At 43.2% G+C, this 14,926-nt stretch overlaps 1 protein-coding gene across 1 annotated transcript; it reads right to left on the reverse strand.

Moving 5' to 3' along the window:
- Nucleotides 1–8,956: 8,956 nt before the first annotated feature.
- On the reverse strand, nt 8,957–12,923 carry LOC125544864 (glutathione S-transferase 1-like). Its single transcript, XM_048708638.1, has 3 exons — nt 12,536–12,923; nt 10,218–10,266; nt 8,957–9,604 (listed from the first exon to the last, which is right to left on the reverse strand). The coding sequence occupies exons 1-3, from the start codon at nt 12,683–12,685 to the stop codon at nt 9,165–9,167; spliced, it is 639 nt and encodes a 212-aa protein (XP_048564595.1). The 5' UTR covers nt 12,686–12,923; the 3' UTR covers nt 8,957–9,164.
- Between the last annotated feature and the right edge of the window lie 2,003 nt (nt 12,924–14,926).

Here is a 14,926-nt window from a genome sequence, read left to right on the forward strand (position 1 = left end):
ACACCTTGATCTCGGGTATTGACAGCTTCCATAGTCTGCCAAGTTCCATAAGGGTAGCCTTCCTAGGTCATACAAATCTGGGAATTCTTCAGAGCCTTCAATTCTCCTAGTCTTCGGAGTCTTCAACCGTTGTAGTTTCCATTATTCAGATGCACAGTAAAATCCTCTTCATTCCGAAGTGGTCTTAGTTGTCCGATATCTTGTACTTCTTGGAGTGGTCTCATCAGTCGAATCTTCGTGTGGTTTAAAAGGGGAAAGGGGTATGGTCTCACTAAAGGGAATTTTTTAATAAACTCAGAAGAGAAGAGAGGTAAAAGATCTTTTTGAAAGGGAAAGTTGTAGAGAAAAGTCTTTGCTATGGGCTTGCCAGTTTCTAGGGTCACGTCCTACAGTCAACATGTGCTCTGATACCATCTTTTAGCAACCCGACCCGAATGGATCAAGTCTCTGTGCTTAAGTGTCATCCCTGGATCGGTATGCTGACACACACAGTACTCGAAGGATTTATAACAGAGGTAAATCACATGTATAAAGTAACGTAAATACTATTACCTCAATCCATAATGCGGAAGCAACAAGGTTGTGGATTCCCATCAACACCAACGGCAAAGTTGAGTGTAGAAATCGTAACCCTAACGTATCACTTACTCATCGTAAGATAATCCTGCAACATGAGACGTTGCAGCCCGAAACGGGTCAGTACATTGAACGTACTGGCAAATTCACACCATAGAGAAAATGAACAATGGCTATCACTATATGCATATATGGCTGGTGAAAAAGCTCTATGGTTATAAGGTTTTTGCGAAAAGCCAATTTTTCCCTACTTCAAAGGAATAAATTTAATTACTATCATGGTGGTTGTTGAACATTGAGAATGGTTGACAGCATTCTCAATCCCAATTAAGTAACATCATTAAACCCAACAATATTCATTTAAAGTAACATGATGAGATCAACAGGATAATCCAAGAACTAGATACTCAAGATGTCCATAACCGGGGACACGGCTAATCATGATTAGTTTATACACTCTGCAGAGGTTTGCGCACTTTTCCCCACAAGACTCGATCGCCTCCGTTGGATTTCTCGCACTACATGGTGTTTGAGAAACGGATGACCGAGACATAGTCTTTCAGAAGCGCTAGCACCTTACGATCGGGTAGACCGTACCACCTACAACACCTACATCTGCTAGTCTACCACTGTAAGAGTTCGCACAACTTAGTCAACTATGCCAGAGCCCATAATGGCTTGTGGCTGCACACGGAAGTTTCTAGTATGAATAATCTCATGATCCCTTTGAGCCTGGGTGGCGGTCCAAAAGAAAAACAGGCAAGTCCTGGAAACCCCAGGTGCCTCAATCCACCCAGATGTATGTTAGGTTATCACCTTAGATAAACCATTAATTAACAATCTCACATCTGTCATGGATTTCACTCACCCAATCCACGTCTACTAGCATAGCATGGCATAATAAGCAAACGTAGAAGTAACTTCCAAAGGTTTGATAATAAACAGGTAATAGGTACTACCTCATCTACTTCCCATCCCACAATTTAATTAGATCCTATTCATGCAATGTGTGAGGATTGATCTAATGCAATAAAAATGGGTTGTAGAAAAAGTATGATCAAAGTGTCAACTTGCCTGCAATGTTGAAGATGATTCGCACTCAAAACTCTTGATAGATCTACTCGTCACACTCCGGTCAATCTATCATAATCAAGCAATAGTAACCACACATAAGCAATCACTCAAAAGATCGCGAAGAACGAAGAAAACAATTCGGAAAACATCGAAACCAAGCAAATAACTCTTGCAACATAAAACAATTTCTAACAGTACCAAAATTATGTGAATTTGGCCTTATTGGAATGTTTAGGTCAAGAGCTTCGATTTGCAAAAAGAATCAACTCAAACAGAGCTACGAAACTCCAGTTATGATCAAACGAAGTTTGAATTCAAATCTGATCTAATTCAAATTTTAAACTTTTCAAAAACATGTTTGAGTTGGATTACTGGATAGAGGAGATCATAACGAAGAAGTGGGCGTTGGTTTCGTTGGATTTGGCCTAACGAGTAAAAAGATGTGCTTGTTTGAAGAACAGGGACTATTCTGTAAAGAAAACTCCTCACATATAAGTCCCTGGCCGAAAATAAAATAGAAAAAGAAAAAGACTAAATTGCAAACGTTCGTTACCGAACGCTAACGGATGGATTCGTTCGCTCCGAAGGGATAGACAGCGAACGTTCTCTGTATAGGACTAACCAAAAAAACGATCTAAAAGAAAAACCGAAGAAAATCGGATCGGGTTTTTTTTGCGGGTTTTACCGGTTCACGACGGGTTGGCGGTTTTCAGAGAGAAAACCGGTGGCGGCGATGGCGTTCTCCGGCGAGACAGGACGGCGGCAGCGGATCGGGTCCGGACGGGGCGGCGGCTCCGGTCGTCCAGGAGGGCGGCGAAGGGGTCGGGGTGGGGCGGCGCGGCGAGGCGAGAAGAATGGCAGCATCGGCGGCGGTCAACGGTGACGGGACGGAGCGGGGCGGCGGCGGCGGAACGCGGCGCAAGGGCGGCGGTGCTGTGCGGCAGAGAGGGAGGGCGGCGGCGGATCGGGTCCTGGGGCCCGGGTGCGGCGACTTTATAGGAGGGGAGGGGAGGCGTGGGAGAGGGGGCAGGAGGAGGCCGGAGATGGCACGGCGGCGGCGATGCGTGCTTGCTCGGGACTCTGTCCCGAGCTGGAAGACGGGCGACGAGGAGGTGGGCTGGGCCGGCCTGGCCTGGCGCGGGGAAAGAGAGAGGGAGAGCAGTGTTGGGCTTCGGCCTGGCACTGTTCGGAGAGTTTTTTTTTTAAAAAAACACAAACAAATGAAAATAAAACAAAAGCAAATAAAATATTCTATAGGCATATTATATATAAAAATTTTCAGAAAAAGATTTTCTACACGGTGAACATTTTCCTAGCATTAAATAAAATACACACGAATTCTAATAATTCAAAGAGTGCTACTGGTCTATTAAAATCCAACTAAAATCATTTTAAAAATACCAAAATGATTTCAAATTAATTTTTCTCCAAGTTTCTATTGTAGGGAATCAATGTTACCCTAATTTCCATATATTTTATTTTTGGAGAAAAATAATTTGAATAAAACTCAAATAACTCCAAATTGAAAATAAATTCAAAAGAACTTTGAATTTAATTCTTTGAAACTCCCAACTCATATTTCATATAATTTGAAGAAGTCATTTTATCTTCTCACATGAAAATCATTGAGTTGCATAAAGTTCCAGATTCGGAAATATTTTCAAATGAAATTCAAATATTTTCAACACCCCTTGTCATTTAAATAAATGGAAGAAGTCATGTCATCTTCTCTCCAGGGTTTTGTGGTGAAAAGAATTTGAATTCATGGAGATCATAAAATGCAAAAATGAAAGTTTGGGAAAGTCCTTTTATTCCCTCTCATTTAACTTTCAAAAGTTTCGAATTCACTCACTTTCAGACAATCAATCAAATCTATCTATTTATTATAACATTCCAAAATTTAGAATTTTGGGATGTTACAAGAACTCCCAACAATAAATAAAAGAAGAAATTAGAAATCTTTTTAGATTTTCTTTTAATACTACAAACTAACTAAACGAGAAAGAAGAACCGAAAAGAAGCGAGAAATATCTTTAGATTTTCGAATTTTCCAAATACACAAAAGAAACAAAATAAAAATGAAACATGGGTATACAAAGAGAACGATGAACACCGACAAGTGTAATGAATATGTGAACATGTAAATGAAATGTCAGTGAGAGTACGTACTCCCCAAACTTAGGTTTTTGGCCTAGCTTGGTGATCACCACTGCTGGTCTGGGTAGTATCCTTGGTGGAAGCTCTGGTTGGCGTTACATGCAACCTCTTCAGCAAGGCGAGCGGCCTCCACTGCATCGTTGTGTTCCTCAACCTCCTCCAAATAGACAAAATGTATTTGTTTGCTCTGAAAGTCAAAGAGAGTAGGCGCAGGCAGAATAATAGAGACATCATGGTGTTTATCAAAGGTTAGTTTATATTCACACTCATTGGTCCCATACTCAATAAACATGTGGTGTTGCATCGCCTAAAAATCCAAAAAGTTAGGAGGGAGCATAGGATCATTGGGTCTAACAGAAACACCCAAACTTGCAGCCAAACAAGAAGCATAAATCCCTCAGTGCAAATCACCATCCCGCGAATTTCTGCCTAAGGGATGTGCAATTATAGACCCAAAGTTATAATCTCTAGAACCATGTACAATAGCATGTAGTATACTCAAATCAGGTGTACATGTTGCACTAAGATGATACTTACCAGCTAGGCATCTCCCAACAAATACTGCAAAGTAGCGAATGGTAGGAAACTGAATACTCCTAATTCCATCATGTATCATGCTTCTATCCTCCCCGTTACAAATACTACTAAGAAATGCATCATAGTCAACCTTCCACGGTTTGTCGAGTGAACCCAAATACGGAATTTTACAGATATAACAAAACTCTTCAAGAGGCATACTATAGGATTTTCTCATAGAGATGAAATAGAACTCTAGATGATGCAGACACGTACTCAAAATTTTGCACAAAGGTGTTGGTAAGGTGATAGTACTAGGTGCACTTATCTAAGAGGAAAGTGGTCAGCTCAGCATTCTCTATATATTGATCGAATTCTTGCTTGATGCCGGCGCCCATCATGAAAGTGTCATGAGGCCATTGACAAGATTTTACATCGGCACCTCGCACAAAACTTTCTCGGGCCTCATGATACGTCGGTCGTGCCGCACTTTGGCTTGAAGAGCCTCCTGAAGCCCTCCTTCCAAACATGTTTCCTTCTCTGTTTTTTTATTTTTGGGCCACAAATAAGAGGTGAATAAAACTCAATAAAATTGATAGAAACAACTCCTACAAGTGTCTAGAGGCTATATCGATCATTCAAGCTACTTGGAACCAAATGAATTCAACATGTAAGCTTATTTTCTTGGTCACCAACGACAGCAAAATAACCAAACTATAAACCAGTAGAACAAAAACTAATTGGACAAATGGAGGAGTCGCATACCAAGGAGCAATTTCTTTGAAAAGTTTCGAAAACAGAGCTCCGAGCAAAGAGATAAAAAATTTGTATGCAGGAGCAAGAACACGAGTTAAGAACTAGACATGAATTTTTCTGGAGGTAAGTGAGTGGGGTCCTGTGGGCCCCACAAGGCACTTGGGCGTGCCCGGGGGTAGGCGCGCTCTGCTGCCTTGTGGACAGCAGGTGCACCCCCCGGGGATGTGTCAAGTGCCAAAAAATTTATTTTATTTTATAAAAATTCATGTTCAAATTTTATGACATTCTAAGCACTTTTATTTCTGGATCATTTTTTATTACACGGATAATTCAGAAAATAGGATAAACATGATAGTCCATTTTATTTAACTAAAAGTAACAAAAAGTAAACTAAAGTTATAGAAGGTTGTGCTTACGGAATTCATCGACCATATGCCCTTAAAAAGAATCCATTAATAAGGTTGATCAAGTTTTATTAACAAATTATTTCCTAGAGATATAGAACCATCTTTTTGTATATCACTATGTTACCTCAACTGGGATATGCATTGTCCCAACAATAAGAGTTTGATATTTCTTTTCGGGAACCCGGAGAGGAAATTCAAAGTCTACAATAGTGTTTGTCATAATTTTTTCAATGGAATTTATGCTATTCACTTTGTTTTGCTTCGTCGGAAAATATATCGTATGCTCATTGTTGTTGACATGGAAAGTGTCCTTACTTTTATTACAATCAATAATAGCCCCTACAGTGTTAAGAAAAGGCCTTTCAAGGATAAGTGACATATTGTCATCCTCAGGCATATTAGGAATAACAAAGTCCGTTAAGATAGTAACATCAGCAGCAACAACTGGAACGTCCTCTCAAATACCGATGGGTATAACAATATATTTTATCAGTCATTTGCAAGGAAATTTCAGTAGGAATCATTTTACTCAAATCCAGTCTTTTATAAAGAGAGAAAGGCATAACTCTAACACCAGATCCTAAATCACGCAAAGCAGTTTTGACATAATTATTCTTAATAGAGCATGGTATAGTGGGTATCCCTAGATCTCCTAGCTTTTCAGGTATTTTTCCTTTGAAAGAATAATTTGCAACCATAGGGGAAATTTCAGCCTTAGGTATTTTCCTTTTCATAGCATCGGCCAAAGGTACTTGCAAGAATAAAGGTCTAAGCAATTCAACAAAACGACTGAAAGCATCATCGTCTTTGGACTTAGTAGCTTTACTAGGAAAAGGCATGGGTTTCTGAATCCACGGTTCTCTTTTTTACCATGCTTCTTAGCAACGAAGTCTCTTTTATCGTATCTTTCATTTTTAGGAGGTGGGTCATCAAGCTCAATTTCAGGTTATATTTCTACATCATTACCAAGTTCACTATTATCATTAGGTGGAGCATAAACATGATCATCATTAGCATCATTATTATCATTATCGCTAGGTAAATGCTCGTCACCAAATTTTGTCTCGGCCTCAGAGATAGAAACATCATTAGAATTCTCAATAGGTTTTTCTATAACAGGTTCGCTAAAAGCATGCAAAGTTTTATTCTTACACTTTTTATTCTTCTTCTTAGGTGAACCAGCCTTAATTCTCTAAGAATCTTGTTCAATTCTTTTAGGAGGATTCTTAGGATACAAAGGTTCTTGAGTCATTCTACCACCTCTAGTCTGATCATTAGTTTTACTGGACATTTCATTACTCTAACTGGTCTACCAAGTCGATATGTCTTCATCGAGCCTACCTAGTTTCTAATTCATCACCCATTTACTTTAAGTTATTCCGCTACTGAAGATTCTGTGATCTACTTTCTGAAGAACGTGAAGACTTTCATCATGGTGCCTTTTATTTCTTCAGTTCATCTTCTGTACACTTCAATGTTTGTATGATTGCATGTTCACCACTTGCATCTATCTTGTTTGCATGCTTTTATGTTTTTGTGATGAATTAGTCTCGTCCTCGTTTTTACTTCCTCACTCCAATCTTCATCAAATTCATCAGAGTTTGACGAATTTTCAAAAATCTCCCATTCACTCCCCCCTCTGGGAGTGAACCTGCGCTTTCACCTTGGATCGCTCCCGAGTACGTCGGTGCTTGGGGGGGGGCGGGGGGGGGTCTTTTTCCTCCTCCCCGTCCTCCTTAGGGGTGTCGACCATATAGACGTCATAGGTAGAGGTTGCGGCCCAATTACTAGTATGTGATATGGACATGGGTGAAGCCACTCCTGATGCGCCATCGACATCTTCATCCATGCCGGTCCCTCATCGGAGGCGTAGTACAGTACGTCGATTAAATCGTCGACCGTAGTGACTAGGTGGGTGGTTGGAGGGACATAAATTTCCTTATCGTTGGCTTTAAGTCTGATCTGATCATAAATCGAGGACTGTCCGTCTGAAATCCCAAGGTTTTGGATCCAGTCTAGCATCTCGTTCAAAAGTGAGAGGTCCGCCGGACCCACCTTCTGACACTAGGCGGGACCTGTAGAATGCTTGCAGGTTGCGTGATGCGACCTCAGAGCACTGGCCGGCCAAGGTTAAGTCCTGGTCTGCTAGCGAAGCGATCGGGTCCGAGCTTGAGGCTGGTTCCGAGGTTTGGGTCGGAAGTAGAATCCGCGGTCAACACCTCAGCGTCCGTGGGGTTCTCGAGCTTATGTGATGTCAATCCTCATAGCACTAGATCACAAAGGGAGTCGGCAGTATGTTCTAGATTTCCAAATCCGATCATTTGATCTAGGGCGAAACAATCAACTTGGCCGAGGTGGCTATTCGAATCAGCGTGAAGGACAACGCTGCCGAACGCGAGAAGCTGGCCGGGGAGGAAGATACCTCCATAGCTAATGTTGCTATCGATATGCACACGAGCCATTGATCCTTTATGACCATACAGCGGGACTTGTATGGACCACACAGCGGGACCTGTATGGGCCACCAATGCCGGTGCTAAAACCGGCTGATCTCGGATAGGGAGTCCCGAGCAGTGGATCTGAGAACAATGGGTAATAGGAGACAAGGGAGACGATGTTTACCCACGTTCAGACCCTCCCGGAGAGGTAAAACCCTACGTCCTGCTTTGATTGTATTGATGTGATGGGGTTTTGATTGTATTTATGTGATGGGGTACAGAGTACAAGAGAATCTACCTCAAGATCATATAATTGTGTTCCAAACCCTAAGGCTCGTAATTGTGCTTTATGGACTAAACACCTCGGCTTATATATGCACCGGGGTGCCTAGGTCTACACATATGGTCGGTTGGTAACTAGGAATAAACATGCCAACTATTAGAATTGTCCTTCAAGTATATGAAGTCTCCAGTGGTTTCCATCTTGCTTACGAGGTTCACAGCTTCAGCTATCCTCCAAACGACGGCTAGTGGGCCATTAGCTCGGCCCATAGATAACATGCCGCATAGGTTAGACCCCTAGTCCGGGACACCCTCACTTAGCGCCTCATCTAAGCACCTGTGCATGGCAGAGGCCCTTTTCGGCGTGGCAAACTGCACCAGGGAAACCTGTTTATCATCTTTACAGACGTGATTCAGCTCTAGTGTTGCCAGGCTTGTGGGACAGGAGTGCAAACATCCTCTGAACAATGACACCATGGTGAAGAAGCATTGGACAAATATCACTACACATGCTAGGTGTGCTCTTTGGCCGTTGAAACTATCCAATATAGAAGAATCATATGGTTCTTTGGCCGTTTAAACTATTCAACTTGGGAGGATCAAATGGCATAAACAGGTTCCCAATCTTATGGATCTGCTTCAGATTTTCACCGCGTCTTCCGAAACAGACTCCCTACTCACATCCAAAAAGGATACATAGGCAGCTAAATTGCTAATGGACAGATCATCGAAGCAACAGATGAGAAAATATTGAAGCTGAGATAATCTCTGGGCACAATTTATTATTAAACCAGAGCATAGGAATGCTCATTTCAGTACAAGATCTAGACAGGATCGCAAGCACAAGCCTGAACATTCAACACGAGGAGACATCACAAGAACACACACTCGGACAGGCACACATCGGGGGAAACACACCTCGGCTTATTTCGCGACCAACGAGCGCCAGAAACTAAGATCATGGCTTCATCAGCGCAGCAACCTTCTGGACGGACGGCCTCGCCAGCAGGTCAGTCCACCAGGCCTTCACATGCGGGTACGCGTCGAACAGAGACGCGTAGGGTGTAGCCGCCAAGCACAGGGTGACAGACACATGGTTAAGGTCCGCAAGACTGAGGAAGTCTCCAGCCAGGTACTTGGACTTGCTCAGGTGCGCCTCGTACACCGCCAGCACGTTCTTGATCTTAACAAGGTTAGCATCGATGACCGTCTGGTCAGTGGCTCCCCCAAGCATAGGATGGATAAGGCACTCGAAGAGAATGGGGCTCAGCGCGGCGGTGTACTGATGGGCCTCCACCTCGAGCCACACATCCACCATAGCTGACTCCTTGATGTCGCCCTCCTTCAACAGCTCTGGCTTGCTCTTGCGGCACGCATACTTGCAAATAGCACGTGATTCTAGTACGAAGAGAAAAACAAAATAGAACCAGAGTTATGAGGATTCTAAAGGGAGTATGGTACTGTTTTATTCCATTTCAATAAATCGGTCTAAAACTAGTAAAATGATCATTTCTAAACTTGATAAGATATCAAATTAGAACTCATAAGCATAGACTATATGATTGTTTGGGAAACCTTACCATAACTCATGTTTTTGTCTTCCGACCAAGCTTGTGGTTGTTAACTAATTATTACCTCATCATTCAAAACTCAAGCTTCAAGCATACCAGGATAGTGGATTAAAACTCCAAACGGTATAACTCCTAATATAATGCCAGGCGACAGCTAACAATTAACATTGTTTTTTACTCATGTCATCACATACTGATGTGTGAAGAACACGTTCAAAGGTTTATCATTAATCCAAATGAAACAATTCCTTTGTTTCTAGTAAAGGCTCAGGTACCATTTAAGCCCAAGTGGAAATGCTAGCTTTGTTATACTACAAGGAAACAACATTAACAGCAAAACAAACAACCACAACAACAGTAATGTAAAAGCATCATGACCCTTTATAGTTCTGTTTATGAGGGGTAGAAAAGAGAGAACATCTCAAGAGGTAGCATCATACCGAAGACGTACAAGTCACCATCCTGCAAAGCTGGCACCTGGCCAAAGGGCTGCAGAGAACAACATGAAGAGAATGAGTTCTATCCTGTGTCAAATCTCTAAAAACAGAAGCCACATGCCACAATTACTATCACACTAAGATTAGGTGGTCAAACAAAATATGACTTATGCATGTTTTTTTGTAGTGTCTCCATGAGATGCTGCTGTAGTGGCCATGGAACAAAAAAAAATGCAACAGGACGTAATGGGTGGTACTGAATGCAGGCTACATTTTGCTCTGCTTTACGTTTTGCTGTAGACGTTCTGAGCATTTGCAGGTTGCTTGGGACTCCTGGGTTAATGTTGTAAGATAGTTTGCTGAACCAAGGATCGTCTGTTCCATGAGCAACACAGGGAAGGCCTCATACTGGAAGAGAATATGCTTCTTACAAACCTTAACACCCACCCTATTATTACCACACCACACCTTCCCTACCACCAAGCAAACTGATGGATGTATGTCGTGTATTGATAAGAAACAAGTCAAAGGTAGGAATGGCTAACCTATAAGACGTACCCAAAAAAAATCTCTAATCGAACTAGCATAGGACTAAAAGGCACATCCAGATCCAAGTCTTTTACACTTAATCCAAACCATTATATTTAGGACTACAAGGTTTAGGGGGAAGATCTCTTGGTACAAAGTGACACAATTTGTAATATAACAGGGTGGGTGGTGGCGTCGGTGCTGGGTGCAGGAAGTGCTTCGGATTTGCACACTGTATACTGCTTGAGTGGGATTTGCTGCAAGATTAATCTGTCAAGGTAGTACCCACGAAGTAGCATAGCACTAACACGTCTAGAACAAATTTCCACACCGAATCCAAATCTTTGTATTTACGAGGTTTAGGAGAAGACGTAAACTAACATACTCTACTTGATACAGTGAAGTGGGTAGCCGGTGGCGTGGGAAGTGTGGATGTGGGGAAAATATGATTTATCCACACTGCAAGTGGCCTAAAGTCAAGTGACTAAAAGATTGTGTAGCAGCCAGGTATTAATTAAGGTCACCACTCGGTCCACGCCCAAATGGCTCGCCGATCTGAGACGAGCTGCGGAAAAACTCATACCATATACTACTGGGATAAGTATATTTTTCGTCCTCGAACTCTTCCAAGAGTTTAGAAATCATCCCTACCAGATAGTATTTGTCCTTCAACTATCAAAACCGGATAATTTTCGTCCCTCATGCCGCTTCGGGCGGTTTTCGTCTGTCATGAACAGTAAATCAACGAACAGTAAATTCGAAAAAATAGCAAAAAAATCTGAAAATTTGCGGGATCAAAGTTCCTCGGGTGCGCAAGGTGCGTATAAATTTTTATATTGTTTGGACATTTCAGGTGCTCGTGACAAAGAAAAAATTGTAAATATGTACGTCAGTGAACAGTAAATTAAAAAAACAAAAAATATGATTTTTTTTTGGCATCAAAGATGCGTGCATATTTTCGCGCTCAAATAACATAGGAGGAGCTCTAGCCAAAAAAAACAAAATAGTGCACTTTTTCAAAGTTTCTTCCCCAACCAATTTTTTTTTGCCACAAGCTCCCAAATGTCCAAACACCATGAAATTTTGCAGGCACATTGAGCACCCGAGCATCTTGTATGTCAACATTTTTCATATTTTTTTGAATTTGTTTTCTATTTTTTTAATGAATTTACTGTTCACCGACGTACATATTTATGGTTTTTCCTTTGTCACGAGCTCCTGGAATGTCTAAATAGCACAAAAAATTTCACACACCTTGCGCACCCGAGTATCTTTGATCCCACAAATTTTCAGATTTTTTTGATTTTTTTTAATTTACTGTTCATGCAGACAGAAACCGCCCGAAGCGGCGTGATGGACTAAAACTATCCGGTTTTAATAGTTGAGGGACGAAAACTATCCGGTTTTAAGTTAAGAGACTATTTCTAAACTCTCGGAAGAGTTTAAGGACGAAAAATATACTTATCCCTATACTACTAGAATGATCTGTAAATATCGAACCCCAGTCTCGAATCGTTTTTCTTCTGAAATTCGAATCGTGATATACTAGATTATACGAGAGCGACAGCGACATCTCTCCGGCCCCCGCTAAAATAAACAGCGATAAGAGGCATGGAAGCGACCCCTCGCCGGGAGTTGACTGACTTTTGTTCCGCCGATCGCAGCACGAGGACCGAACGAATCGACACCATCCTCGTGAAATTAGAGGCAAGCAAACGGCACAGGGCCGAACCATCGACAGTCACGGATGGGAAATTCAAGGGGAGGGCGGCGGTTAGGGCATGAGTACGTACGTTCCTGGCGAGGTGGTCGGGGCCCTTGTGCTCGCCGGTGCCGAAGTTGATGGGGACGAGCTCGTACTCGACGCCGGCTTCCTCCAGCGCCGCCACGCACCTGGTGACGTTCCACGACAGGGTCGCGCCGTACAGCTTCACCGGAGCCATCTCTTCTCACTCCTCACTCTCGAACGCACTCGAACCTTTTTTTCTCTCTTCTTCTCGGTAGGTAATAAAGCCGCTGCGGATGGGATGGGATGTGGGATGGAGAAGACCACGCTCGGGGTCTCGGCTAAATAGGCGACGGAGGGTTTGCTCCCTTCCAACGGAGCAGGTGCGGTGCGGCCGTGGAGTGGGAGAGGGAGAGGGAGCGGGTAGGTGAGGTGAGGTGGAAGGTGCGGCTCGTCAATGGCCCCCGCGTCTCTAGGAGCTTCCGTTTCTTCAGCCATTTTAGTCGTCCTTATTTTTGCACGAGTTTTTTCTAGTACTACCCCCCGCTCTATTCAGTTTTTGTGATTGATATTCTTTTCGGATAATTGGTTTTCACTTTTCAGCGACCGACCGACGCAAGTGATGACGCTCGGTAGTGCGCCAGCGGCGCCTTGAGATCCGCGCATCTCCTTTCTCCAGCACTTTTAGTTTTTATTGATTGATTAATTTTTTAGCTTCTTCCGATGAAGCTTCGTCAGCCGTACGCTGCTGAGGGGCCGGAAATTAAGCTTGTTTCCAACAATCTCCGCTTGGTTTACTTCCTTTTACTCTATGGGACGCTTGTTTCTTTTTTATTTTCTATATACTAGATGCACATTCTTTTTTTTATTTTTAAACACAGAACAATCGAAGATGATTATATATATATACATATATCACTATGTACACACGCACGAACACTCTAGACGCACACCCTACCCCCTAAGCTTCAATGAGATACTGAACCGACACACAATTTTGAGATGGACGAAGTTATCACAAACATTTCATAGTGACAAAAACGTCTTCCTTCACTGAACGAAGTCATTCGGATTAGCCGCAAAACTAATGCCCAAGCCTTACCTAAGGCTTGAACAATGTGGTGGTTTAGAACATCTCTAGCGGATCTCGTATAAACTCGTCGGTCCTTTTACATGAAAAGGCTCGGCTCGTAAAACCATGGCATCTCCGCTATATTTACCAAATCTAGCCGATTTAGGATTCCTATCCTGTAAATCCCGAACTCACCTTCGTCGCAATTTCTCTGTCTCCGGTGCCAAACCCCTCTCTTTCTCTCTCTCGCTCGCTCGCGTTTTCCCCGCGCACAGCCACTCTTCAACCACCTCGCCGTCGCGCGCGTGGTGGCTGAGGGGGGTGTGGCGGCTCGCTACCGCACAAGCGAGCCCACCATGACGACGAGGCCGGAACCCCTGTGGAGGAATGGCGCCACGTGCAGGCGAGAGAGCGTGGCGGCCTCTCCCACAGCGACGGTCGGAGAAGTGGAGAGATTTCGGACGCCTCCACGACATCATTTGTTCGATCACCAAGCACCTCCGCGAGGCGGAGCGCGAGTTTGCTTAGGCAAAGAAGCCGGTCACCGCCGGAGAAGAAGGCGCCTCCACGAGGCGGAGCGCGATTTCACCGAGGCGAAGGAGTGGGTCGTCGCTGGAGAAGAAGGCGCCGCCACGCGGCTCGAGGCCGCCAAGGAGGCCAAGAAGGAGTACGACCTCGCATTTGTCCTCTCCAGCTCCGCAATGGAATATTTTTTTCATGTAAAGAAGGATGAGTAGTTTAGATTAGGTTTAAATTTAGTGTGTTTAAATTCCTACGAAGTATGGTGACGAAAACTATGTTTGTCTAGTATGTCTAAATTCTGCAGCCGTGCGGTCCGCAGTACCGCAAAATCATTTTACAGTATTTCGTAAACAAAATTTACGGTACCGCGGTTTACATGATCTACTAGAGATATGCCCTTAGATCTACGGTCGGATATAGCAAATATGTCCCCTTAAACGCCCGCGGACGCGCCCGGTTCAGTGACCGAACGTGTCCGTTTTAAACCCTATTTATCCTTCTGCGCAGCCACACTTTTTATTTTTCTTCTCATATGCCCGGTCACTTGTACGTGATTGGTGGAGATGAAGAAAGAGAAATAAATAAATAAATAAATAAATAAATAAAGAGAAAAGGTGGTCCAAGGTGGGACCACCTCCTATGTGGCGAAATGCTCGGGCGCGCTCGTGCGCGTCCGCGGGCCCTCATATCCTCCTCATATTTGAGATGGATATGATGGTTCGCGGACAGCTCGAGCATATATAAAAATAATACGAGAGATCTGGTTGGGTCATATATTTTTTGTTCGGTCAATAACCAGACACACCCGCAGACGTATAAGGGATGATTTGAGTAGTCCGGCTGTAGACGCTCTTACATCCTTCA

Source organism: Triticum urartu, chromosome 3 (genome assembly GCF_003073215.2).
Source record: "Triticum urartu cultivar G1812 chromosome 3, Tu2.1, whole genome shotgun sequence".
Taxonomy (NCBI): Eukaryota; Viridiplantae; Streptophyta; class Magnoliopsida; order Poales; family Poaceae; genus Triticum; species Triticum urartu.